We start from the raw sequence: 27,966 nt of genomic DNA, 5'->3' as shown, positions 1-27,966 counted from the left end.
CAGATTACTTCAAGGCCCCCATTGGTTTACATTTTGTATACTTAAGAACTCTAAAAAATGATGATTTCAATTATGTTTTTTCATCTTTACCTTAGTTACTTTTTTTCTTTCTTTCTTTATTTTTCTTTCTTTTTTTTTTTTTTTTTAATATTTCAGGCCACTTTCTGAGTTCCTGTCTTAAAATTTATTTTTTAAAAATGTTTTGGGACAAAAAATTTTAAGTTCTTCCATAGTAGGTAATAGAAAGAATTCCTTGATTTTTAAAAAAATCTATAATGTAGTTTTTTACTTCCTAGTTTAATTAAGGGCCTATGGGCATATTTTGCTAATTGGGATATTGTTAAATAATATTTATTTATTTATTTATTTAATTTTTTATGTGTTTTATTTATTTTTGAGAGACAGAGAGAGACAGCATGAGCAGGGGAGGGTCAGAGAGAGAGGTAGACACAGAATCTGAAGCAGGCTCTAGGCTCTGAGCTAGCTGCCAGCATGCGGGGCTCAAATCCACAAACCGTGAGATCATGACCTGAGTCAAAGTCGGATGCTTAACCGACTGAGCTACCCAGATGCCCCTGTTATATAATTTTTAATTATTTAAACTAAAAAACTAAATCATACTTACACACGAAGATAGAACCATGGGTTTCTGACACATCATTCTGAAATCAAGAACCCCTTCTCTGACAGAATCAGCCAGGCACTCCTATATAAATTGTTAAGGAGGCCTTTCTGGATCACCTTAGTTAAAAAAAATAGCTCACTTCTTACTGTTTTCTAGTTTTTTGTCCTCCTCTGCTTTGTTTTCCTCCTTAGCATTTGTTGCCTACTTCTGATATAAATACAATCTCTTTTTTTTTCCTTTGTTTATGATCTGTCTACTCTATAAAGTATAATCTCCCTGAATACAAAGATGTTTATCTTTTGTTTACTGGTATCAGTGCTTAGAAAAGGCACTGTATAAATCCTACCCAGTTTTCCCATCTCTGAATTTAATTTATAAACAGTATTGAGTCAGAAATTTTAATTTTAGGGAGACACTGACCTAGTTTTAAAATTTTGATAGTCATCTGAAATATAAACATTTGGAAAGTTAATATCATCTTTTAAAAATGTTATTGTATGGAAGCCATATGCCTTCTTACTGTCATCACCTCAAACCAGGATTTTATTTAAAAACTCAGTTCTTAAGGCATTATTTGGAGTCTGCACATATTAAGCCCAGTCATTTGCAAATTGCTGGGTTAGTAGTCATTAATTAAATTGTAATTTTGATATGCCATAAGATCCTGAGATATCTCAAAGTCTCTCTTAAGAATCTGGCACAGTGGGGAACAAATTCAGGAAAATAATGCTGGCATCTTCTCTCATAAATATCAAATCAATAAACACTATGTAAAATGAGCTCTTGTAAAACTTGAGTAAAGAATAATATGAAAGTGATTAAAATCTTATATATTACCCTAGTATTTTAAATGGAAAAACATTGCATTGTAATATGTGTGGGAAAAGGTATTATTAAGAAAGTATTAATATCTCTTTTATTTATTTTAGATAAGATGGGAAAAAAACATCACATTGGGCGAACCACCAGGATTCCTACATTCTTGGTGGTGGTAAGTATCTTTTATTCCATTTTTATTAGATTGATGATGTATATTCTTATAGGCCTGCCCTTTACCTGTTTATTATTTCATGTTTCTTTTTAATTTTATTCATTTTCTATAATTATTTTCTGAAAGATAGCATTTTAAAAAAGTCAAAAGTCAAAACAAGACTAGTGTTCTTTAACTTGAAGATACTACTGTTGAGTCAGACTGGAGTTGGGTTCGGTAAATGGAATCTCCAACTGTAATTATGATTCTGCATTAGTCAGCTTGGTAATCCATAATAAAATACCACAGACTACTTGACTTAAACAACAGAAATTTATTTTCTCACATTTCCAGATGTTGGACATCCAAGATCAAGCTGCTAGCATGATTTGTTTCTGGTGAGGTCTCTCTTCCTGGCGTTTGGTTGCTAGCCTTTTTTACTGTGTTTTCATATGAGAGAGAGAGAGAGAGAGAGAGAGAGAGTGAGTGTTCTCTGGTGTCTCTTCTTATAAGGGCATAAGGGTCATCATGAGAATTCCACCTACATGAGCACATGTAATCTGAGGATACTGAACGTAGGGGCAGTGGCGATTTTTTAGGACAGTGAGAAATAGTCCAAAAAACTTGAAATAGTTCAGTATCGACTCAGGGATAGAATTGTGTAGGAACACAAAAAAGACTGTCAGACTTCACTGAATACCCAGTTGATACCAGAGCTTATACATTTCATTGTAATACCAGTATGTCCAGATATGTGACTTATCTGCAGCAGCAGTGGTAGTTCAGGTGTCTGCATGAACAAGCTAGGCTGTTTGTTTGTGTGCATTTCTTCAGTTAGAAGCATTTCCTGTTCAGGGGCGCCTGGGTGGCTCAGTTGGTTAAGCTTCTAACTCTTGATTTCGGCTTCAGTCATGATCTCACAGTTTGTGGGCTCGAGCCCCATATGGGGCTCTGTGCTGATGGTGTACACGGAGGCTGCTTGGGATTCTGTCTCTCCTTTCTGCCCCTCACCTACTTGTGGTCTCTCTCTCTCCTAAAATAAAGAAATAAACTTAATATAAAGAAGCATTTCCTGTTCAGTGTTCAGTGCCTTATATATTCATCTCTCAGCATCTTATTTAAAAGAAAAAACAAAAGCTGTCTTCTAGTGTCAAGCACATGGTATTCTTAGTGCACCTTTTAAACCTCGCTCCTGAAAACATGTCTTACTAGAAGTTCTGTGGAGAATGGAACCGCACTTAATCAGTTGTGGTTTTGGGTTTCCCTTGTTCGTCTCACATATGTGTAGCGGGAACAGATGCACTCCTTTGGTTCAGAGTTCTTCCTGTATTTGGAACAACGGTCTATTGCAGTTCAGCACTATCATTGTGCTGTTTTCCTGGAGTTTAAGACTGAGGTCTCATAATGTATAATATTATAAAAGTCAACTTTTCATTTTACATAGCATGTATTTATGATATCTAGATCTAGATTGTAAATATTTAGCTGTTTGCTGAATGTAATTGAGTCTCCTCACCTGTTGACACCACCTTTTATTTTTTATGTTTCCAATCAGGTCTACAAGGTAGCCTAAGAAACCATTTTAGGTGTCTGTCTTTATAGGATTAGTAGGCTAAGAGTGTGAGGATTTTGAAATTTTCCATTAAAGAATTAATTTTATTTCTTCACCTATGTCTCATTTGCTCCATTTTTTATGAATGTAACCTATTTTTATATTGTTGATAGTTGATAATACCTTTAGCTTTTTCGGTTTTAACTATCAGAAGATACATCTCATAAATCTGCCATTGCTCTTCCTTTTTCTCTGGCTCTTAGATTCAGGGAAGCTCTTCTTCTGTGATTTTGGTTTTTAATTCATTTTAATTTGTTCATAATTGGAGGTATCAAAGAAATGATAAATAAGTGGCACATATGTATTTTTAGAGTATTTTTGTTCGGTTTAAATCTAGCACATGGAAAACATATAGGTACAGTATTTTCAGTTTTTAAAAATCTCTCCCCTAAAACTGCTAATATGCCCTTTGAGGTCCCTAATTCATCTATGTAAATAAGTGGTTCTTACTGATTTTGAGATTATGGAATCCTGGGAAAACTTGATGCAAAGCTGTGAATCCTCTCCTTCAGAAAACTGCCCAGATCCTAATCTTTCCTGCTCATTGTGTGTAACCAGCCATGACTGTGGGCCTTAAATCCAGCAGATGCGTGATCTTTTTCTGTTGTTGTTAACTGTTTCAGTGTTCCTTTTGATTTTCCTTCTCCTGTTTTTTGATAGGACTTATTTTTTTTTAAGAGCAATTTTTAGTAATTCACAATTAGTTGAGAGGAAGGTAGAGAAATTTCCCACATACCTTCTACCCCCACATAGGTATAACCTCCTGCATATTAACATCCCCATCAGAGTGGTACATTTGTTATAGTTGATGATTTATAATTACCCAAAGTCCATAGTTTACACTATAATTCATTTGTGCTGTTGTACATCCTGTAGGTTTGAACAAATGTATAATGACGTGGTCCATCATTGTAGCATCATACAGAGTATTTTCACTGCCCTCAGAATCGTCTGTGCTCTGCCTTTTCATCTCTCCAACTCATGCCTCCACCCCTGGCAACCACTGACTCTTTCTTTTACTGTCTCCATAGTGTTGCCTTTTCTGGATTTTTTTAGTTAGAATCTCATACAATATGTAGCCTTTTCATATTGGCTTCTTTCACTTAGCAATGTGCATTTAAAGTTTTTTGTGTCTTGGGCCACCTGGGTGGCCCAGGTGGTTACACGTCCAACTTTGGCTCAGGTCATGACCTCTCAGTTCCTGAGTTCAAGCCCTGCATCGGGCTCCGTGCTCACAGCTCAGAGCCTGGAACCTGCTTCAGATTCTGACTCCCTTTCTCTCTGCCCCTCCCCTGTTTGCACTCTGTCTCTCTCTCTCATAAATAAATAAGCATTTAAAAAAAGGTTTTTTGTGTCTCTTCATGGCTTGACAGCTCATTTCTTTTCGTGCTGAATTATATACCATTGCCTGGTGGTATCATGGTTTGTTTACCTACTAAAGGACATTTTGGTTGCTTCCAAGTTTCTGCAATTATGAATAAAGCTGGTATGAATGTCCATGTATAGGTTTTTGTGTGGACATACATTTTCAAGTCCTTTGGGTAAATACCAAGGAGCATGATTGCTAGGTTTTATTATAACAATATTTTTAGGTTTTTTTCAAAGATTTTTAATGCTTATTTTTGAGACACACACACACACACACATACACAAACACACACACAATGCAAGCAGGGAGAGGGAGAGAGAAAGAAGGGGATACAGACTCCAAAGAGGGCTGCAGGCTCTGAGCTGTCAGTACAGAGCCCAGCATGGCATGGCTTGAACTCATAAACAGTAATATTGTGACCTGAGTTGGAGTCGGTCCATAATGGTTTGGAAATTATTAGCATAAACCATACTGAAGGTGCAGAGTGCTTATAGAGTCAAGGGCTCACTGTAACTGGCCAGTGAGATAGGTCCTGGGAGTGTAATCCTGAGGAGAGTCAACATCTAAGCCTGGGTGGATGAAGAGCAGCCTCAATTGAAAAAAAAAATGGAGGTAAGAAAGGTAATCAGGAGAGAATAATGTGTGGGAACCAGGAAAGGCATTTGAGGTAGAAATTAAGTTTTATAGCAAGTGTAAGTAAAAGGACCTAAAGGGTTTCCTGAATTGGGAAGTAACGTGAATTGTAGTGGTCTTGAGGAAAATAGTTTTGGTGAGGTGGTGAAAGAAATTCAGAAAGCTGCTGTAATTCATTTTTCCACCTCGAGGGTTACTGAGTAGCAGAAGTGTGTGGTGTCATATGTAGTTTCTGGATTAACAAGAGAACAGGACCTAAAATTTTAGTTTTTAAATTTATTTTTTTATATTTATATTTTTAGTTTATTTATTTGGAGAGAGACAGAGAGACAGAGAGAATGAGCAAGGAAGGGGCAGAAGTAGAGGGAGTGAAAGAATCCCAAGCAGGCTCTGCACTGTCAGCATGGAGCCCAATGTGGGGATCAAACCCTTGAACTGTGAGATTATGACCTGAGCTGATACCAAGACTCGGTCACTTAACTGACTGAGCCACCCAGGTGCCTTAATACCCTTTTCAATGTGTATAATTTATTTATTTACTTTTTAAAATACTGACTTTTAATTTTATTTTAGAGAGAGTGTGTACATGCTAGCTAGCAAGGGGAGGGACAGAGTGGGGGAGAGAGAGAGAGAGAGACAGAGAGAAGCTCCCCTGAGCTGAGCATGGAGTCTGATGCTGGGCTTAAGCCCACAGCCCTGGAATCATGACTAGAGCCCAAATCAGAAGTGTGATGCTAAGCCAAATGAGCCACCCGGGTGCTCCTCTATTTGTGTAATTTAAATTTAAGTCTTCTTGGGGTTCCTGAGTGGCTCAGTCTGTTAAGTATCGGACATCAGCTCACTTCATGATTTTGTGGTCAGGGAGTTTGAGCTTTGAATAGGGCTCTGTACTGACAACCCAGAGCCTGGAACCTGCTTCAGATTCTGTGTCTCCCTCTCTCTCTGCTCCTCCCCTACTCGCACTCTGTCTCTGTCTCTCAAAAATGACTAAATGCTAAAACTTTTTAAAAAATTTGTCTTCTTATTTAATGATTTAATGGCAAAAAGTATGCTTTATTCTTATTTAATTTTGTATGTAAAATACTTTTAAAATCATTTTGGTTTCATATATTTATATCCTGAAATTAAATATATATGACATCACAGAGAAAATAAACTAATAACTAAGAGTATCATGAGAATTCAGTTTCCTTCACCTGGGAAGTCAAACATTACAGTATGCTAGGACTCTAATGATTTTAGAGTTTAATGAATGAATATTAGGTATAGCTAAGAATAACTAAGTACCCATGTGAAAACAATAGCATTGAATTAGTCATCTGGTCATTAGAATGGTATCATTATCATTGGCAGACTTGTTCTTACTGATCTTATATGTTTCACCTATTATAGGCATTGTGTAACTAATTGTTTATTTGAATTAAATTAACTTAGGGTGGGGGAGTGCGTGAAATAGATAATGGGGATTAAGGAGGACACTTGTGATGAGCATTAGGTGTCTTATGGAAGTGTTGGTCACTGGATTGTACCTATGAATTTCATACTACACTGTATGGTAACTAGCTGGAATTTAAATAAAAACTTAAAAAAAAAGTTAAACAGCAATATAAGACAGTATAGATGAGAAACATAGGAGTAGAATCAGGGTGAGAAGGGAATAAAAAGTATTAGCAAGAGAGAAATTAAAAAAACAGAGGCGATTAGGCTAAAAAGCAAAAGCAAAATGTGTCTTGGAGCAAAAATATGTGAAAAAATAGGAAAATTTCTTGGTGAGAAGATACTACAAATAAGTGATGGAATTTTCCACTAAATACAAATTATTAGAAAGGAAACTGAGGCAAATTTTACTCTGTTAATAGGAAAACTTCTTTTCTTGCCATTCTAGTTATGAGAATGTTCTAGAATATATTTTTAATACCTTTCTTCTTCTTTTAAAAATACTTTTGCATATACCATCTCTTATATACTTATAAAAGTCTGTAAAATACATTAGCAGAGACTATTTTCTCTTTTTACGTAAAGAAACTAATCAAAAAAAACTATTTTCTCAAGGTCAGATTTAGAATTAGAACTGAAATTTCCTAAATTGTAACCAGTGCTCATCTCAGTAGCAGATGATATTTCTTGAACACAGTGCAGAATTTAGTGGCCCACTATTAATAAGACATTAATTACAGATCCCTTTTGAACATCCTGAGTGGCTAATTCTAGACAGTACATAAAAATGGGACTCAGAAAAGTCGTCTCTTCTGAGTCTGGTCTATATTGAGGCATCTGTACATCACTGGCAGCTGCATGTAGGGTGAGGGGGCAGTTGCCATAGGACACTCAGGAAATGAGTTGGAGTATGAGGATCAAAGGTAGGATAACAAAGTGTTTGCTGTCTTATCTAGGACAGGTATCTACTACACTTGTAACAGCTGATACTGCTTGGTGTGCCAGAGCTGCATAATCTTGCCCATAATCAGCATGAGCCATCTTGAAATGAGAACTCACATTAGAGGTAAAATAATGTAAGAGTGAAAAAGTTCAAGCCCAGTTCTGCCACTAACCAACTGTGTGACTGCTAGGCAAATTATTTAACCTCTTTAAGCTTCAGCTCCCTCATTGATAAAACAGGCATAATAATGGGAGGATTAAATACTGAATGTATGATGCTTAGTACATGATGCTTGAATTTAGCACATAAGCTATTTTAATGAGACTTTAAAATATGAATTTATTATCAATCCTAGAATATTGTGAGAATTTTATGATAGTGGGACAAAATGTAATGCTTGCATTATATAAACTATTGAATAATGCTAAGAAATAAGACAAGGGCATGTATGTGGAAGTTGTAAGATGATGAGCAGGTACATGTACATTTTACATTTAGTGTTATGAATAGTTTTCTTCAGTATAGATTATGAGTATCTAAGATTCATTTAAAATATATTTTGGGTCAAATAGCTATAACTTCCATAGCTATTAATGATTTGAACTTAAATAGTAACATGGCATGCACCTTAGAAAAAAAATTTCCTGTGTGTGTGTGTGTGTGTGTGTGTGTGTGTGTGTGTGTGTGTTTTCCTTTTGATTTTTATTTTCAGGTAGTCCCGAATGTGGCCAGTGGATTAAGATTATATAATTATGTTACCATCCCATCTTCTGGACACTTCTTGCATGGTTATTCACCCTTGTAGACTTTTCTCGCAACCATTTTGCTTTCCTTATTCCATAGAGACATTGACCGCTAGTGAGGTCATCTCCATTCACAGCCTCAGAATCGAAGAACAATAGCTAATGTATTAGTGTTGAAGAATCCTGAACTCGGAAATCTTGTGTTTTCCTTTGATTTATATGGGGAAAATTTTATAGTAATAAATGATACAAGAACAAAGATTTTAATACTTTGCAGGTTTTGATTCCTGTGTTTGGTCTCTAACTTCTTCATTTATAAAATACATATTTTTCACTTATTTCTGCTTAGGAACAAAGAGACTGTATAAATCTCAACCGTTACTCATGGCGATGAATCTGGCACATTTCAAGGTTAATGTTAAGCTTAATAGATGTACTGATTAAAAAATTTAAAAAGCTCTTTAGCCAGTTTGTTCTAAGTAAATAAATAAACTTAAAGAAAAAATGAAGAAGGAGAGCAAGAATCCTAAGCTGGCTCTGTGGTATTAGCACAGACCATGATGGGAGCAGGACAGGAGACTCAGTCCCACAAACCCATGATACCAAGACCGGAGACGAAACTAAGATTCCAATGCTTAACCCACTTTAACCAATGCTTTAACCACCCAGGCATCCTGTGCTTTCAATTCTTTTGGGTTTGATTATAAACCCAGACGTACAATTGCTAGATCATATGGTTAAATTTATTACTGAGTATTTATTCTTTTTGATAAAATTGTAAATGTAATTTTCTTAATTTCACTTCCTGATAGCTTATTTTTAGTTAATAGAAACACAGTTGATTTTTATATATTGATTTTATATCCAGCACCTTTACTGAATCCATTTATTTAGTCCTAACAGATTTTTTTTTGTTGGTGGAGTCTTTAGTAATTTGAGTCTTCTCTCTCTCTCTTTTTAAAGTTTATTTCTTTTGAGAAAGAGAGAACATGTGTGTGAACAGGGGGGAGGGGGGGCGCTGAGAGAGAGGGAGAGGGAGAATCCCAAGCAGGCTCTTCACTGATGCCACAGAGCCCGACACAGGGCTTGAACTTACAAAGCATGAGATCATGACCTGAGCTGAAATCAAGAGTTGGATGCATAACCAACTGAGCCACCCAGGCACCCCTTTCCTCCTGTTACTGATCTCTAACCTTATCTCATTGTGGTCAGAAAAGATACTTTGTATGATATTAATCTTTTCAAGTCTACTGAGACTTACTGTGTGCTCTAACATATGGCCTATCCTGGAACATGTCCCGTGTGCACTTGAGAAGAAGGTATATGCTATTGTTGCTGCGTGGAGTGTTCTGCATATGTCTGTAAAATCTAGTTACTTTATTGTGTTAATTCCTATTTCCTTGTTTATCTTTTATCTGGTTGTTTTATCCAGTATTGAGAATGGAGCATTAATGGTTTTAATTACTGTTGTAGAACTGTGTATTTCTCCCTCTGGTAAATGTCTTCAAAGGGTTTATTTCTTTAACTTTATTCAAGCAGATCATGTATGGATAATGTTGGATTGTCAGAAATATACCATATTTAAAGTTATCCTATTTTAGTAAGTTGTTTTCTTATCCCTCATCTTGATCTTGATCTTATAAACTTTTAACTTCCCATTAAATCCATAACGGGAAACTTAAAAATAGAAATAGAACAATGTTACTATTTTACAGTAAATATTTAATTTAATATGTATAAATCATTATTTATAGTTATTTAGTAATTTTAGGACATAGTCTAATAATAAATTAATAGTTTTCTTCCAGTTCATTTTGTAAGACAGCATTTTAAAAGTTAAAATGTAATAATTGGCAAGAGGAATCTTATAGCATTTGGTAGGAAATTAGTGAATAAGAAGAGATATTAAGGTATTTGCCATAATATTGCCCATATTATTATTTTATGATTTAACTAAATACAATTTAAAAACTACATTATAATTTTGGTTTCAAGAGCTTTGAAGTTCCTTAGTAACATGAAAATAAGAATAATTGCAATATACTATAACTTAATAACACACTTGATATAGGCGGAAAACTTTTAGCTAGATCTTTGTATTATAATTCATATACTTTTTGTCCAAAAAGGGACCTAAGAAGACCAAGTGCAACTTCTAAGTGCCTTATTGTTTTCTGTATTTTCCTTGCTTATTGTGGAAACTTAAAAGGAACTTTAATGGCAGTACTCAGTCATTCATAATTTTACCATTGAAGATAATCATAATGTTTATTATATTATTGATAATATGCTTACTTTATGTGAGATGCTGTACTTATATAATTTAATTTTCTCAACAATCCCATTTTATAGAAACAATCCCCTTTATAGAAGGGAGGAAATTGTGTTTCTGATTTGTTTAAGAAACTTGAGCTAGTAATTAATTTGCAGGGCTGGCTTCTGAGAAATATCCTGTTCCAAAACCTGGACTCTTAACCAATTGATTAGTCTATTTTTTATTAATATAGAGTGAGAAATGTATAATAAAAAAGATTTCTGTTGATCAATATAATTATCTTTGGTTTTTGGTAGTATTTCTAGATATTTGCTTTCCTGAATTTTGAATCCTTTGCTCATGATCATTGTTAATTTCATAGATGGCAGGATGATCAGAGACATAGTTTTGTAAGCAATAGAGTTATTTTTTCCCAACCAGTTCCACCTTGCTTATTCCTGTTGTTCTTGAATAGGAGGGAAAAAAAGAGAGAATGGATTTTGTTAATTTTCAAAATTACTAATGTATTTTGGTAATTGCAAGGACAAAAAGGATATTTTAAGAAAATTTATTTGTTTGAACAGTGTGATTAAATGGTCAGGATATTGGCCTGGTAGTTGAAAACAAAATTAACTTGAAAAAAAATCTATCATTTTATCCTTTAATGATTACATTAGGATATTATTTACTGTTTTTTATGGGGAAATTGTGAAGGGCATTGTAATTATTTCAATCATGTGTTTAAGTGATATAAACATAATTAAAAATGACAAGTTAAAAGATGTTTTGTTTTATCCTTTTAGAAAAAAATCTTAACATTTCTGAAAGATGTTATTGCAGGAAGAACCCTGCCTGAATTTAAATCTTTCAGAGAAATATTTGTCCTGAAGAAGAAAACACATTTTGTATAAACAGTAATACATGTTTTCTATTTTTGGAATTTTGATCTCTCATTTGGTGTCTTATGCTTTTCTTAATGTTACCATAATTACTTTTTTAGTGTATTTTGGGATCTCTACTGTGCAGCTCCAGAAAGACGGGAAACATGTGAACATTCAAGTGAAGCAAAAGCCTTCCATGATTATGTGAGTTAATATCTAATTGAACTAAGTTATATTGTTAGTTTTCTCTTTAAATGCTGCTCTTGAAAAATGCATTGGATCATCTAATCTTTTTCTTTGCTTTTAAGAAATTGGGTGTTCCTTTTTTTCTTACAAAATAGGGTTATAACTTTAAAAGTGAAATACAAATGAGTGTTTAAGTCTTGTTGAAAAGCTTTAGATAAGAGGTTAACTCCAAGTTGTTAAAAGGTTTTTTTTTATATCTTTAAGCATCCCTGATTTGTGAAATTTCAGATTTATACAAATGAAGTAGTAATTCTATATTCTGCCAAAGGAATCATAGGGATACTATAAATGATAAGTTCTTCTTTTGCAAATAAGATTTAAAAAATATATAAAGATATTATATTTTTCTTTTTTGTACATTTTGGTTACAATCATAAAACTAAATATCCTTTATACTCAACTCATTACTACAACTAAAATTTATTGTGAATTAAGGGAAATGTAAGAGAGCAAAAGATTCTGTGCAAAAATGAAAATGCAATTTTTAAAACTTCTTTTTAGTATTTTAATTCTGAGTGGAAGATAGTGGACTGTCCCTGGCAAGGTGATGTATATGGAGCATTTTTGTTAGAATCACTGCAGATGTGATTTTTGAGAGTTGATGGTTTTAGGAAGTAGAGTTTTGGAAAGCAGGAGGGGAAAAAACACAAGAGTGGGGGGGATTGCATTTAAGAATAAGAGAGTATTGTAAAGGAGCTGGGAAAATACTCTTTGTAGAATTGACCATAAAGGAAGGACAAGTTGAGTTTGGGATGAAGGAAACCTCGTGTCTTTAGTTTGTAGGAGGTGGAAATGGGACTGGCACCTGAGGAAATATATGATGGTAACTACCTAAAACTTAACCAGGGAGATATTTGTTCAGTTGGTAGAAGGGGGACACCATTTGTGTGAATAGCCTTAAAATCCAAAACCAGGACTTAAAAGGGAAGAAGACCTTGTTCTTCCAAAGGTCATACTTCAGTCTTAGACTGGAGAGTTGAAATAGCAGGAGAATCACAGCCCTAAAAGTAGCACAAGGAAAAGTGTGCAGACTGAAGAGAAGGGAAAGTTTGGGCATCTAGCAGAGACTGTATAATATTTCAACTGTGTACTAAGCTGATTAAAGTGACTGCTTGTACTTGGCTCATCTGACATTGATTGTATTCATAAAGCTTGTGCTGTACTAAACAATAGCTCTTGGGGATAAGGTAAGTGGAACAGATGCTTCTGCATGTAAAGGAAATGTGGAGAAAAGGCAGATAAGGCAGAGCCTAGGACATAATATTTATCTGGATAGTTTGTTTTCCTTTTTTACCCTTGGGTGATTGCAGAAAGTAGAGCAGAGACCCAACCACGAAGAGGATAAGGAATCTGGTGAGAGTGGGTTACTTGTATCTCATCTGTCCACTACACCAAAAAGACATGCCTAGATTTGACCTGCCAGTCATGGGAAACATTTTAAAATACCCAATAATATTGATACCTAGATGGCATTAGATAGTGCCAGTATTCTACTCCAAAGGACAATATTTGTGAATCTACATTTTAAGGAATTAATTATATAAATACTTTTTCAAATTTGCATTGTATAGAAAGATGCACCCTACTGTTCACCATAGAGATCGTACAGGGAAGACTGAACTAATTTAGCATGTCTTAGAAGCACTAGATAAATTGTCATTGTTATAGCCTCCTCATCATCATTATCCTCCTCCTCCTCCTCCTCCTCCTCATCATTGCCCTATTCATTTTTCATTCATAACACACTTTTAGTATTTCAAAGAATATTCACACTTGTTAGCTTTAGAAACCCACTTAGTATTTCAAGGTTTTTGAAAATGAGCATTGTATAGAAGTACAATTGAAATTAGAATAGATTTTCAAGGAAGAATAATCCCTTAGCATGTAATTTGGTCCTAAGAAAATGTAGTTTAGAAAAAAAATTAAGTATTTGGATTTTATAATTATGAATATTAGCACATGCTTTATTAGATGTTTTATAATTTTATCTTAAATATTAGGTTTAAGACATTTGATTTATTTTAGGTGGTATTTTTATTATACCTTTAAACCAGTTTAGTTTCAGTGATAATATATCTCCAAAATTGTCTTTTAAATGAAGGTTTGTGAAAAGTTGACTTACGTAATTTTATGTTATAATTGGATTTTTAGAAATACACTTTTGTAGCATAATTTCATGGTAATTTTCATAAGTAGGATTTCCTGACTTCTTAATAGTAGATAGTTTCTGAAAATGATCAACATAATTCATGTTTAATGTGCAGATATAGAAGGTTGAAAGACTCCGGGAAGAAAATGGGAAACAGGAACAAACAATAAGATTATGGCAAAACTCTAGAATTCTATATTTCTTTATTAGAGTTTATGATGAGACCATATTTCTATAATAGTAATGTGTATACCTGCTGCCTTTCAAGGTGGCTCTCAAGGGAGTATTCTGAAAATTATTTTGTTCACGAGCTTCTTCTTTAGAATAAATAATACTTGCATGTATAAACTCTCATGTTTAGAAAAAATAGTCTTGTTACTTTATAGTCTTTGTTTATAAGTTTGAATGGATAATGAAAAATAGATTACTTTTTTTAAAGAAATGATAGAGACATCATGAAGTGAATAATGAATAATCTTTTTAATTAAAAAATAGCCTAAAATGTTAAAAATGATTGCCTTTTGATACTGGGTTTATGCATGACTTATTTTGTCTATGTATATATGTATATATATGTGTATATACACATATATTTCTCTATTTTCCAAATACTTATAATTTTATATTTGGGAAATTTACTTTAAAACAGATTAACCTTTACCTTTCATTGAATACCTTACAATGTCTACTCTGAAATTAGAAAATAACTTAGTAAAATAAAACATATATTTCGGGTGGTTCTTTGTTTTTATATGCTGTAGACATTTCTGAAAGACACGTGTTTTTTGTATGTGCACATATTGAGGGACAGATCTATAAACTGAATAGATGGAATTTTTAGGCCACTGTATAATTTTTAATAAGCTCTTTTTTTGGTAATTATTATCCCAGAAATATTTTTGTTTTTTGGTTTAATTTTTTTGGCTTGTTTTCTGACCTCTTTAGAATGTGGATTTTTGTCACTTTATTATTTTATTTGCCAAATGGTTATTGATGCAGTGTTCTTACCTTTCCCTGAAAAAATTATCTGTTCATACTTACTGTGAGAAAAAGTGAAAAAATAACAATTAAGATGAGTAAAATCTTGATCTTCTTGGATTTATATTTTAAAACATATTCACTTAAAAATTCAGCCTCTATATGCAATGCTATATGTAAAATAATGACACATTTAGAAATATACAGTAAATAATGTATAGGGATGCAGTTTTGGATGACAATGTTATAGAAAACACAGGAAATGGTTATTATACAAGTTAGGATATGGGAAGTGGAAAGAGGTTATGATGGGGATGGGGCTCATGGAAAAGGCTTTTGAGAAATCAGTTGGCAAAATTCTATTTTGCCTGACCATTGTGATGATTACTTTAAAATAACCATGTGCTTGCTTTATAATATTTCACAAAAATTCCGTAAATGTATTTTTTTCTATCTTTTTAATTTAAAAAAATTTAAAAATAACAAGATATTAAAATATAGTTAAGGTAATTAACTTTAGAAAGGAATATACACAGTATTTTCTAATGTGTTTATGGGCATTGCTAAGGTTCATCTTTGGGAACGGATGACAGAAAATACAGTGATGATCTCCAAGCAAGTCTGTGTTTTCTCTGCTATGGCAGATAGTGTGATGTATTTTTACCTGTTGATTTTCTAGAAAGGAGTGAAGAATAAGATAAATCCTAGAGGAGAGTGTAATAATTAGGAATTTATCTTATAAGAGGATATAGAGATTTTACTATGGAACAGCTACTCTGCCACATGGCTGGGAGGCATCTAACTTGGTCCTATTATTTTTATCCTGAGTGGAAACTAGGTTCATCTGAGCTGTAAAATTATTATTAGGTGTATAATATTATCATTTAAAAAACCATCATGTGAAGGGATTAAAAATGATATTAACTTGTAATGTTTATTGAACTAGCTTTTCTTTTCTCCCCATTAGTATGTTTTTATTTTACTCTGAAATCACAGGCAATGCTTTTCTGTGGAGTTAATTAACATTTACTAGATTTTTTTGTGCTTCAGATTAACATAAAGTTGTTTTACTTAACAATTTGTTTCTAATTTCATTCATTTTCTAAGTATCAATATATACTACTGAACTTAATGAGAAATGTATACAGTGATTATAATTTTAGTATAAATTCTAGTATAAATGAAGATTTCTTAATTGTCCTTAAGCAGTGATAGAGCCAAAGTATATCATTGCTTTAGTGTGGTGGTAATGAAACCTCATTATTACAATAAGCTCTTTGAGAGCACAGTTTTAGTTTTTTTTTCTCCCTGGGGTCTGTCATCAAATAATAGATATTCAATAAATGGTTAACAGAATATAGTAGTCTGTAAGTTTGGTAGCCTGGAGAGGTTTTAAGTTGTTCAAATGTTTAGATCAAGTTGTAGGCTTAAGTCATGATTGTTGTTAATATGATTCTGATTTTTATATTCCTACCTAAGAGAATGTTTATAACATCTCAAGTGATTATGTTATAGGTTTATAATGATGGGATACTTTAAAAAAATAATATGTAACGTAATATTATGTAAATAAAATATTAGGAGAATAATGTTATTATTCATACCTGATGAAAATTGTTTCTGCAAGTAATCATATATTATTTAGGAAAATACTTCTGTAGAAAGTAAAGCATGGTGAATATAGTCAATAATACTATAATAACTTTGTATGGTAACAGATGGCAACTACACTTATCATGGTAGGCATTTTGTAGTGTATAAATGTCAAATCACTATTTTGCACATGTGAAACTAATATTAGATATCAGCTATACTTCAACTAAAAGAATACATTTTTATAAAAAGAAAAACTATTGCAGAGGGTTAAGTTTACCCTTTGCTATGATTACATCTTCTGTATACCTCCCTAATATTCTTGTACACTAGATTTTTATACTGGGCTGTTTTTAATGTTTGGTCAGCTTCCTCAGAGATAAGGCTTTGACTTGTTTTTTCATCCCTGTGCCCGGCATGGTGCCTGACATGAGACATTCAAATTATGTGTGGTTTTTTGGAAAGAGCCTAAATGTCCATCACCTGATGAGTGGATCAAGAAGATGTGGTGTATATACACAATGGAGTACTACATGGCAATGAGAAAGAACGAAATATGGCCATTTGTTGCAAAGTGGATGGACCTTGAGGGTGTCATGCTAAGCAAAATAAGTCAGGCAGAGAAGGGCAGATACCATATGTTTGCACTCATAGGTCTAACAGGAGAACAGGAGAAACCTAATGGAGGACTAGGGGGAGGGGAAGAGGGAAAGAGAGTAGCAGAGAGAGAGAGAGATGCAAAACTTGAGAGACTATTGAATACTGAAAACGAACTGAGGGTTGAAGGGGAAGAGGGAGGGAGGAAAAAAGGTGGTGGTGATGGAGGAGGGCACTTGTGGGGAAGAGCACTGGGTGTTGTATGGAAACCAATTTGACAATAAAGTATTTAAAAAAAACAAATTATGTGTGGTTTTTATATAAAAAGAATGATTACATAAAATGTTATGTAGTAAGTGTTATTTTTTAATTCAGTAGAACTGGATATGTAGTTGCAAGGAAGGTCATTTAATACTACCTTTATTCATTTTGTATTTCAAAACAAATTTAGATAAGATAGTAATCTGTAAAGACATAACAAATGAATCAAAGCATGTAGCAAAGCCTTTATATCTCAGGAGGCATGACACTAGGGAATCTATCCGTGAACAAAATATATATAATCCCTATTCTCATGGGCTACCATCAAGTGAAAGAGACCTACTCTCAAGAAGTTTGAAATATCAAGTAGTAAAATACATGGAGAAACATATTATAGTCTTAGATTGTTAGATCAGTCAGAATTTATATATAAGAATATGGAGAGAGGGGAGGGGGAAAGATTGGTAGGCATGGAGGAGGGCACTTGTCGGGATGAGCACTGGGTGTTACATGGAAAACAACTTGACAAAAAACTATAAAAAAGAATATGGAGAGAGATGGCAAGTACACACAACTTCTGATGGGTGTTTAGATTTCAGCATGTAAGTAGCTGTAATTAGTACCTGCACAAATGAATGTATCATGTTAGGCTATAATTCTCCTACACAGCCCATGTAAACTAGAATTTTGTGTGTTTTTTTTTTAACATTTATTCTTTTTATTTTTTTTTGAGAAAGAGAGAGTGTCAGAATATGGGTGGAAGTGGGGCAGAGAGAGAAGGAGACACAGATTCCCAAGCAGGCTTCCGGCTGTAGGCTCTGAGCTGTCAGCATAGAGCCTAATGCGGGGCTTGAACTCATGAACCATGAGATCATGACCTGAGCCAAAGTCAAAGGCTTAACAGAATGAGCCACCCAGGAGCCCCCAAACTAGAGTTCTTGATAGGCTAGGAAAAAATAAACTTATATTTAAAATCCATTGAAAAAATCCATTAAGATTGGGGTGCCTGGGTCGCTCAGTCAGTTAAGCATCCACCTTCTGCTCAGGTCATGATTTCAAGATCGGTGAGTTCGAGTCCTGTTTCGGGCTCTGTGCTGACAGCTCAGAGCCTGGAGCCTGCTTCAGATTCTGTGTCTCCCCCTCTTTCTGCCCCTCCCATGCTTATGCTTGTCAATAATAAATAAACATTAAAAAATACTGAAAATCTATTAAATGTTTTTATGTTTTTTATTTGTTTTTGAGAGAGAGAGAGAGAGAGAGAGAGAGAGACAGTGCGAGCAGGGAGTGTCAGAGAGAGAGGGAGACACAGAATCTGAAGCAGGCTCCAGGCTCTGAGCTAGCTGCCAGCACAGAGCCCGACGCAGGGCTTGAACCCATGAACCGTGAGATCATGACCTGAGTTGAAGCCAGACGCTTAACCGACTGAGCCACCCAGGCACCCCTGAAAACCCATTAAGATAATAACTGTTGTAGGTGTGTAATGTTTATCAGTCAATATATAGGCATATGTTCACCACAACAGGTTCTTTTCACCTTATTTGCTGTACTGTTTCTACCACTGTTTTCATTTCTGATAGGATCTAGTTTAATTTCTTTTGCAATGTATAAACCTTATAAAACACCTTATATTCTTTCTAGCATAAGGTGAGTTGTGGACTTATTTTTGTTTTTGTGTAAGCTGTGTTCATTTGAAGAAGCACATCTACCGCTTTACATGTGGTGTCTGTGTGTCTGTAATCCCAGCTTGTCACTGTGCCTAGGAATGCTTCTGGGTGGTTTCTACGTACTGCAGATAACTCTATCAGCTATGTTTCCTATTTCTTGTGATCCTGGGGATTTCCTGTAATATGTTATGTCAGTTATTGGATAGAAGACATGAATAAAAGGAGACAATCAAAAAGAAACTGTAAAGCATTTTAGAAGAATTCTACTACAAAACCTTTTATAGCATGGGTGGCTCAGTTGGTTAAGCATTGGACTCTTGATTTCGGCTCAGGTAATGATTTCACAGTTCATGAGATTGAGCCCTGAGTCAAGCCTGGCATTGGGCTCAGTGCTGACAGTGGGGAACCTGCTTGGGATTCTCTTTTTCTCTCTGTCTCCGTGCCTTCACCCCCTCGAAATAAATAAATAAACTTAAAAAAATTTATAGCATAACTTCTAGCATTAGATAGATAATACAAAATCCTTAAAGAAATAAATGAAGAAACTAATATGGAAAATAAATAAGCAGAATAAGAATGGCTTTATTGACAGCTTGTTTCATTGTGGAAAATAATACATTTTTTCAAAGTATATGGTTTAAAGGAATTCCATTTTTTAGCTTTTTATTTATTTATTTTGAGAGAGAGAGCACAAGCAGGGAAGGGGCAGAGGGAGAGAGAGGGGAAGAGGGAGAAAATCCCAAGCACACTCCATGCCGTCAGCAAAGAGCTTGATTCGGGGCTTGAAGCCATAAAGCGTGGGATCTTGACTTGAGCCAAGGGTGGACGCTTAACTGACTGAGCCACCCAGGTGCTCCTTCTTTACTATTTTTGATGCTGATATTACACTACCTGTGATCATGTTGCCATAGAGTCCATAACATAAAACAAAACTGATAGAAATAGGATATGCTTTCAAATTAATACATATTTCTAATGTACTAAATTAGTGATACAAAATTCATAAATTTAAAAGTCATATGAAATAAGTTACTTCTGAGGTTTTTAAAAGGAAAAACTAAATATGTCAATACTTTAGATTTGTAGTATCATGCTTCTGTAGCCACTTTGTTTACTTTTTATGTTATACAACTTGATTTAAATTTGTATAGTTTGGGGGAGCATCTAGCAGGCTAAGCTCAGCCTCATGTTGAATGTAGCGATTACTTTAAAAATAAAATCTTCAAACAGCAAAAAAGTCCACCCCTAAATTGCTCTATATTGTAGACAACTTAGATAATGTCATGTAAGTCTTATCTTGTTTTTATTCCTTTTCCCTTTGATATGAGGGAAAGAAATTAGAATTACTGGAGAAACTTATGTTTCATTTACCTCACTTTAGTTTTTAATTATTGATGTATTTCTTGGATTTTGTGGGCATTGGTAATGAGGTTAGGGGTCCATATCTCTCTCTTTTTCTTAAAATAAGTGCCTCACAAATTTAGGTATTATATCTTTGAATATATACTAGAAATTTAAAAACAGTTGCTTAGCCAAGAAATAATGGACAGGGCTATAATGATGTGACATGCTATTTTGTATGAGTAAGAATGTGTTATCTGTTTCCCAAGTTCGTGAAATATTTATAAATTTGATTGCATTTATTTTAAGTATTAAGGGTCTTTTCCCCTTCACATATATATGACCTGATACTTTCTCCTGTGTGTTGGGTTTAAAACTATAAACAACTTCTATTATAATACAGGGAGTTATTTACAGCCAGCCATAGTACATAGATGTTGTCAGTTCTCAAAGCTCAAGTGCTAACTTCTGAATCTTTGAACTCTCTAGAAGGATATTCTTAGGATCTCTTCAAAAAGAAAGTACAGATATTTTTTAAGTGGTTTTATGATTTTTTTAAATCAAGTTCAAACTTTAACTTTAAAATGTGTGATATATTGGGAGGGCTGGGTGGCTCAGTTAGTTCAGCATCTGACTCTTGATTTCAGATCAGATCATGATCCCAGGGCCATGGGACTGAGCCCTGCACTGGGGTCCGTGCTAAGCTTGAAGACTACTTGGGATTCTCTTTCTCTCCCTCTGCCCGTTTCCCCTGCTTGCTCGAACTCTCTCTCTCTCTCCAAACAAACAAACAAACAAAGATATGTTAAAATATCTAGATTTTTAAAGAAGAAAGGGGTACAACTACTAATCAATGTAATTCTGTGTAGATTTATCACTGAGGAAAATGATTTTGGTAGATAGCTTAAAATCATTCTGTCATTTCTTTACTAACTCTTTGAGAACCCGTTTATATATAAGTTACTTTGATTGAGGCTGTGTAAGAGGCAGAGACATAAATATTTCTCTCTCTAGGGATTCATAATCTGGAAAGGTATATGAGCTATATATCATGAGTTAGTTGCTATGAGGATAATGTAACTAATAACTGTTGTACTGTATGAGTTTAAACAATCTGAATGTGTACTAACTTTTGAATGATAACTAGGATTTGGATAAGAAGAGGTGTGTGTGAGAGGGCATATCAGAGTAACGGACTGACATTGGAAAAATATAAAGTGTCTTTAGAGAATAGTAAGCAGAGCTATTTGACTATGGACTAGAAAGATCAAACACAGGATTAATGCTCAGCTAACAGATAGTAGAACTTTAAAACTGTAAGAACACTATGAAATTATCTTCTCATTGGTTTTATGTTGAGTTTCCCAGACTCGGCCTAGAGGTGAGAAGGAAGAGAACACCCTACGGGAGAGGCTCTTGGCCTCTTCTGTTTTAACTGAAGCAGTTTAGTTCTCCGTTCCCATTTCTTTCTATTTTCTCTTTCTAATTAAGTGGAATGAATCTCCATTTAAGTCATTATGCGTTCCATAAATGAATTTTTTTAATCCCCATGATTGTTCTCCTTTGTCTCTGACTAGTCATCCAAACCAGTCAATTCCATTGCCTAAACATTTTTCACAAATGTCTTCTCCTTTCTGATCTCACTGCAGATGCTTAAGTTCAAGTCTTTATCATGTTGCCACAGCATTTCCACAGCTGTTTCTGTGTCTGTCTTCCTTTACTCCTCCAGGGTTCAAGAACTCTTCCTTAAGGGTTCTTGGTAAGATTCTTAAATAAGCATCTCCCCCACTCTCCAAGTGTGTGTGTGTGTGTGTGTGTGTGTGTGTGTGTGCGCGCGCGCGCGTGCGCGTCTTTCTCTTTTTTGTATATTGCCAGTGTCAGAACCCAAAACAATCCAACAATTTAAAATTAAAGAGTTGAATGAACTGTATATACAAAAAAAAAAAAAAGCAAATAGCGCTTTGGCTGTAAACAACCCACAATATTTGTTTTTACAGTGGTGATATTCTAAAAGTTAAATAAAGACAAGACATGACTGGAGACAAATCGATCTGACCCTTTACAAAAGTTTTAAATTTCTATGAAGGTAACTGTCAAAATTAAAGTTGTAAAGGCAAACAGATTAGAAAAACATTTGTAGCAAATATGGCAGTAAAAGAAAATAAAATATTTTATTAAAAAAATTCAATCTAGGAGAAAAAAATAAAAGAGTTGAAAATTGCTTATTTGGTCCAACCTACTTATTTTACTAGATAGGGAATTTGGCACCCAGAGAAGTAAAAGATATGCTGTTGTTTAAAAGTTGAGCAAGGTTTTGTGAGGAAAACTCAAGTTATCCAAATATTCTCTGATTACTGTTTCAACTATACTGGATGAAACTTTTGTTATGCCTGCAATGGAGAATTGGTTTTTTTGAGCGTATTCAAAAAATAGTAAATTACATTTTAGGGCGATTAATATGAGAGCATTGTGTGAAAGGAACTGAAGAAAGGAAAGGACTAAAGGTGAAAACCAGGAAGAGGCTTTCCTAACAGTCTTGATATGAGCTTAAAAGCCTTCAAATTAGGGTAGCGGAAATTGAAAATGAAAGATGAAAATGAAGGATCATAAAGAACTGTTGTAAGAATCAAGGAAGACATAACAATTTTTAAAATTTGTAGTCAAAATGACTAATGAACTGAACTTTGTGATGCCATTAGCAGAAATCTGAAATTTGGAAGGAAGAACATAGAGAAAGTGTATTCAGCTATAAGAGTGGGTTTAATAATGAGAGAATAAGAGTGAGTTAAGAATTGAGGCCTGGTGAGTTTGAGCCCCACATCAAGCTCTCTGACTTGGTATCTTCTGTCTCCCTCTCTCTGCCATTCCCCACCTCCCTTCCTCTCTCTCTCTCTCTCTCTCTCTCTCTCAAAAATAAATAAACATTAAAAAAAAAGGAATTGAGGCCTGGGGATAGAAATTTGTAAAAAAAAATGCTCACATTTAGGGGGTGATAGGAAGGAAGGGGCTAATATTAAGACAAGGGGAAAGTGCAACTCAGTGAAAGGTAAACACTTACTACACTGGATAGACTCACTGAGATAATGACTGGTATGTTCTACATGGCCCAGGAAATTTCTTGAATCTGTTCACTATTTCAGGTGCTTCTAATCTGAACTTTAGGGCAACTAATAAAATTTGTTTGGTGTTAATGTACTATGTTGAGTTCCTAAGATATTCAGAAGCTGTTTATGGTGTTTGAAGCAAGACTTGAGACTCAAGCATTGTCAATGCCTGAATGATCTTTATAGGGCACAATTTCATTTTAGAAAGCAGTCATGTATAAGGGGAAAAGTAGATTCAGGTTTAGGAGGAAAACTAAATGGACTTAAATGACCCATGACTCCTTCCAAAAGTTTTTGAAACTTCGACTAATAGGAAAATCTCTATATATTAGCCCTCTTTCTTCATTATAACTTTGTTTTAGTGATCATCTATTGAATTGCTTGTTAAGAGCAATGTAAAAGTTCTTATACCTAAGGGAAGTAAGCTTATATAAATGCTGTAAAAATATATCATGTCTAGTGTCTTATACTTAATTGATACTCAATATTTGATGAAGGATTGTACATTCTTAAGGCATGCTATTTCTAAACTAAGTGCCCTACATCCATGGGAACATTGTATTGCTCATATGTGATCCATTTGATATTCCTCATTCTTGCTTTCCCTTGATTGTTACCTTATCTTCCATAGCACCTTATCTTACCCCTCCTATCATCATTATCCTAACCCTTTGTCAGCTCTGAGATAGACATGAAAAGAGAAAATACAGGAAAATATTCCAGAACTGAAGTCACATCATAATTTTTATTATGGACAAAAGCCAAAATACATAAAGGAAATGGAAAATCTTTATATATCATAAATGACTTCTGTATTGCTTACAATTATGGGGATAGAAGACTATCTTCTTTCCTTTTTTCTCTAACCTGGAATATTCTTGTGAAAAGACATTTGGAGCTTGATGTAAATTAAATCTATAAACCTATCATATCACAGGTCACTACCTATATACCCTTCTTATCTTTTCCAGACCATAAACATAACCTTTGACCTTTTTTCTATTTTCCTTTGTCAATTTTTCCTTCCACAAGGCCTACTCCTTTCTTTATATCTAGGATTTTAATTTTATTCCCTACAGAGACATACAGATAATCACAATATGAACACTGGGAAGTTTGCAGAGAATTAATAATCTCAGCAGGGTTTTATGTTTGAAATACAAATAGAAGTTACCTGGTTTCATCTCTATGTCCACACTCCCAGTTAGATTACTTATTTACATTTATTTACTTGAGTGGTTGGGGTGAAAGTGGAGTTGGTGGGGCATTTTAAGTCTCCTATTTGGGAATCATTCTTACCTAGCTTCTATCTTGATTGGATGAGAGCTTAAGCTCAGACCAAGGTAGGTTTGAGCTGGCCCCTCTGCCTGGTCCTTTAGAATTTATGGTGTGCTTGGAAATCTCTCACTTTCTAAGTGGTCTCTCCTGGAGGACACAATGAATAAGGAGGGCACTTTGCTAGCTGACTGTCCCTCAAAGGTTCTTTTCCTGCCTCTTCAGCTGCCTTTAATGTTTAGTTTTCCATCAGCTTGTTCACTTGCTGGGACTTTCAGGCTGATTCTACTGGTGAGAGAAACTAGGCTTTTTTTTTTTCAGTGAATGTTTGGCATTGGTTTCTTCAGCACCAATAAAGTTTAATGGCAGGTGTTACTGAGGGAAACTTTCTGCATTTTGTTACTCTCTTCACTTGCTCTTAGGCAGCTCCTATATTTTACTGTGTCAAAGTTGTGCATCCAGTTGGATCATATACTGATTCCTCTTTCTTATCTGAGAGATGCTCATTTCCAGAACAAAAATGATTGCCCTTGCTCAGGGATCTTCCTGTTCCCGTTGTTTCCCAGCCAGTCTCTGAATCAACTCCTGGGCTTCTTTTCCAAATTTGAGTTCTATTAAACACTGATAAACTTTAGCAATTTCCACCAATGGGAAAAGATAGGTTTCCTTCTTACATCCTTGACATAACAAATTGTACAAATAAAATTCTGCCTATTTAGTTGAGGACTTTTCTAACTCTTCCAACCTCAGTAAATTGTCCACATCATAGATTTAAAATGTGAAATAGGCTGTCTGTGTTCTACCTAATTTTCTTTTGAGTCAGATTAATACCTTAATATATTTTCCCTTTCTTGTTCTTTTTAAAAACTTTTAGAGTTAAAGTCATAGCAAGGCTGAATTAAAACAAACAAAAAAATTATCTCAGTAATTTTCTCTGAGGTAAAAAAGAGCCAGTAGGATTTTCTTTTCTTATTTTAGGAAATTTAAGAAGTGATAATTATATGTAGTTTTCTGTAATTTAAATGTGTATGTAGTTCTCATGGGCTTTTAATATCTATCTGGAACAAAAGCAGCTGTTGCTTACCTTATTCATATCACAAAACTAGAATTGCAATAATGGGAGGTGTTTAGGGAAATAGAGTTTATTCACTTAATTTAGATTTTTAAAAATTTCAGACTTTAAAGACTGCATTTTCTCTAAAACCCTTTTAATTAGTTAGCTAATTAATTAATTTTTAACCAATAATAGAAATTAATTAGGAATCTAAAGAAGGAGTAATAGATCTTGTTATTAAATATTTGTAAAGAGAAAAATTATGCATGTTTTCCCTTGAGTAAAGTATGAGTAGGTAGATAGTGTTTTACTCTAGTGGTGCTGTCTAGAATAAAAATATGAGAGCTGTCTTTCTGTTTTGGAGAATCAGTGAGTTGAGTCAGAGAATTCATAAGGTTAAACAGTAAATCATTTTAAGGTTTTTCGTTCTGTAGTTTTTTATTTAAAAAGAGGAAGTTTTTTTTAAAGAATCATCTGAGGATCACCTTTTAAAATAAGTAACAATATAAATTGTACTTAAAATATTTTTTCAAAGACTTAATTCTATATAGGGGAAAATAGAGAAAGAAAGAGAATAGGAATTAGAGGGTAAGACCTTCATATTTAAGAAAGTTCTGAAAGTCAAAGGTTAATTTATATATTATTCTAATGAGAAAAAATGCAGCCCTTTAATTCAAATATATAGGTAAACATTGACCAAACTTATTTAAAATACTTTTAATTTTTATCACATGATATCTTTATATCTTTTTATTTTTAAATGGAGAAAAAAATGCTCTTCGTTTTTTAAAGTTTATTTACTTATTTTGAGAGCATGCATGCACAAGTGAAGAGGGGCAGAGAGAGTAGGGAGAGAATGAATGCCAGGTAGGCTCCTCACTGAGTGTTGAGCCCAGGCCAGGCCCAGGAATCCTGAGGTCAGACCTGAGCTGCAACTAACAGCCAGTTGAATGCTCACTATTGAGCCAAACAGGCACCTCACAAATGCTGGTCCAGAATATTAAAAGATAAGTATAAAGTACATTTTTATCATTTTGAAATATTGGAGGAGGAGGTGTTAGATTTCTCAGATAATATTTTCATTTTCAGTGAGAAATACGATATTGATTGATTGATTGATTCATGAGAGACAGAGAGACAGAGAGAGAGAGAGAGAGAGAGAGAGGAGGGAGGGAGCAAGCATGTGCATACAACCAAGCAGGGGAAGGGCCATGGGAGAGAGACAATCCCTAGCAGGTCCCACACCCAGCATGGAGCCTGACCTGGGGTTCAATCTCAGGACCATGAAATCATGACCTGAGCTGAAACCAAGAATTGGGTGCTTAACTGACTGAGCCACCCATGCATGCCTACAGTGTATTTTATAATATATTGTGTGTTCAGTGATGTCATTAAAAAGATCTGATCAGTGCCTATCTCTGTGAAATATTTAAATTTTAAAGCAGTTGAGATATATTTTGTTTTGTATTATAATTAAAATATTTAGTATTTAAGTCCTTTGTTACCACTTTTCCTAGAATTGAAATTATGGTAGCCTTGTGGCCAAATTGAATTTATTTGGCTTATTAAAAGTACAAGTAGGACTATGCAAGTTAGTGTACTGTGTCTATATTTGACATTTAGTTAATAGAGTTTAATTTACAATACCTATGCCCTATGATCAGAAAACAAAATAGAAAAGATTTTGTTTTTGGAGCAACTAACAGTTTTCAGAATGAAAAAGGATAATTTGTAACTTCCCACCTGCTAGTCATTTCCAATAATTCTAGAAAACTCCTCTCCCCTTTTAATATTAAGGCTGTTTTTCTCATGGATTTTCCTGATATTACTTTAATAAGATCAGTGCAAAGCATACCATAGTTTGTCAAACTTATTTGATGATGTGATAAGAATGTATCTCAACAGTTAAGAATTTCTTCTCAGGGTATAAGTCAAGTGATTTACCAAGAAAGATCTTGTGTTTTGCTATATCAACATACTATGGGAAAAGAAGTAGAGATATCACAACATTTATACTCTTGATCAGTTGAATTGTGAAGATTTTATATAATAGCATCCTTCCTGTTAAATCAATGAGGACCATATTTAAACATTAATGTCTTAAAAATATGTATGTTTTTAAACATTTCTGTAATTGATATGCATCTTATGAACAACTAAGAGTTTCATGCCACAGTCTAATTATCTGGCAGCATTTTTCTCTCTTTCTAATAATACATAAAATAATTGTGATAATT

General features: G+C 34.2%; 1 protein-coding gene across 4 annotated transcripts in view; it reads left to right on the top strand.

Annotated features, from left to right (window-relative positions):
- Positions 1-27,966, top strand: part of SSBP2 (single stranded DNA binding protein 2) — a 289,978-nt gene that overhangs the window by 90,910 nt on the left and 171,102 nt on the right. For all 4 annotated transcript variants that reach the window (XM_029942531.1, XM_029942533.1, XM_029942534.1 and 1 more), the window contains exons 3-4: positions 1,555-1,616; positions 11,587-11,671. In XM_029942531.1, coding sequence (XP_029798391.1) covers positions 1,555-1,616; positions 11,587-11,671 — 147 coding nt within the window. The remainder of the gene's footprint in view (positions 1-1,554; positions 1,617-11,586; positions 11,672-27,966) is intronic.

This window comes from Suricata suricatta, chromosome 6, assembly GCF_006229205.1.
Source record: "Suricata suricatta isolate VVHF042 chromosome 6, meerkat_22Aug2017_6uvM2_HiC, whole genome shotgun sequence".
Lineage (NCBI taxonomy): Eukaryota > Metazoa > Chordata > Mammalia > Carnivora > Herpestidae > Suricata > Suricata suricatta.
The sequence above is the reverse complement of the archived record's forward strand: the minus strand, read 5'-3'. Positions and strand labels throughout refer to the sequence as shown.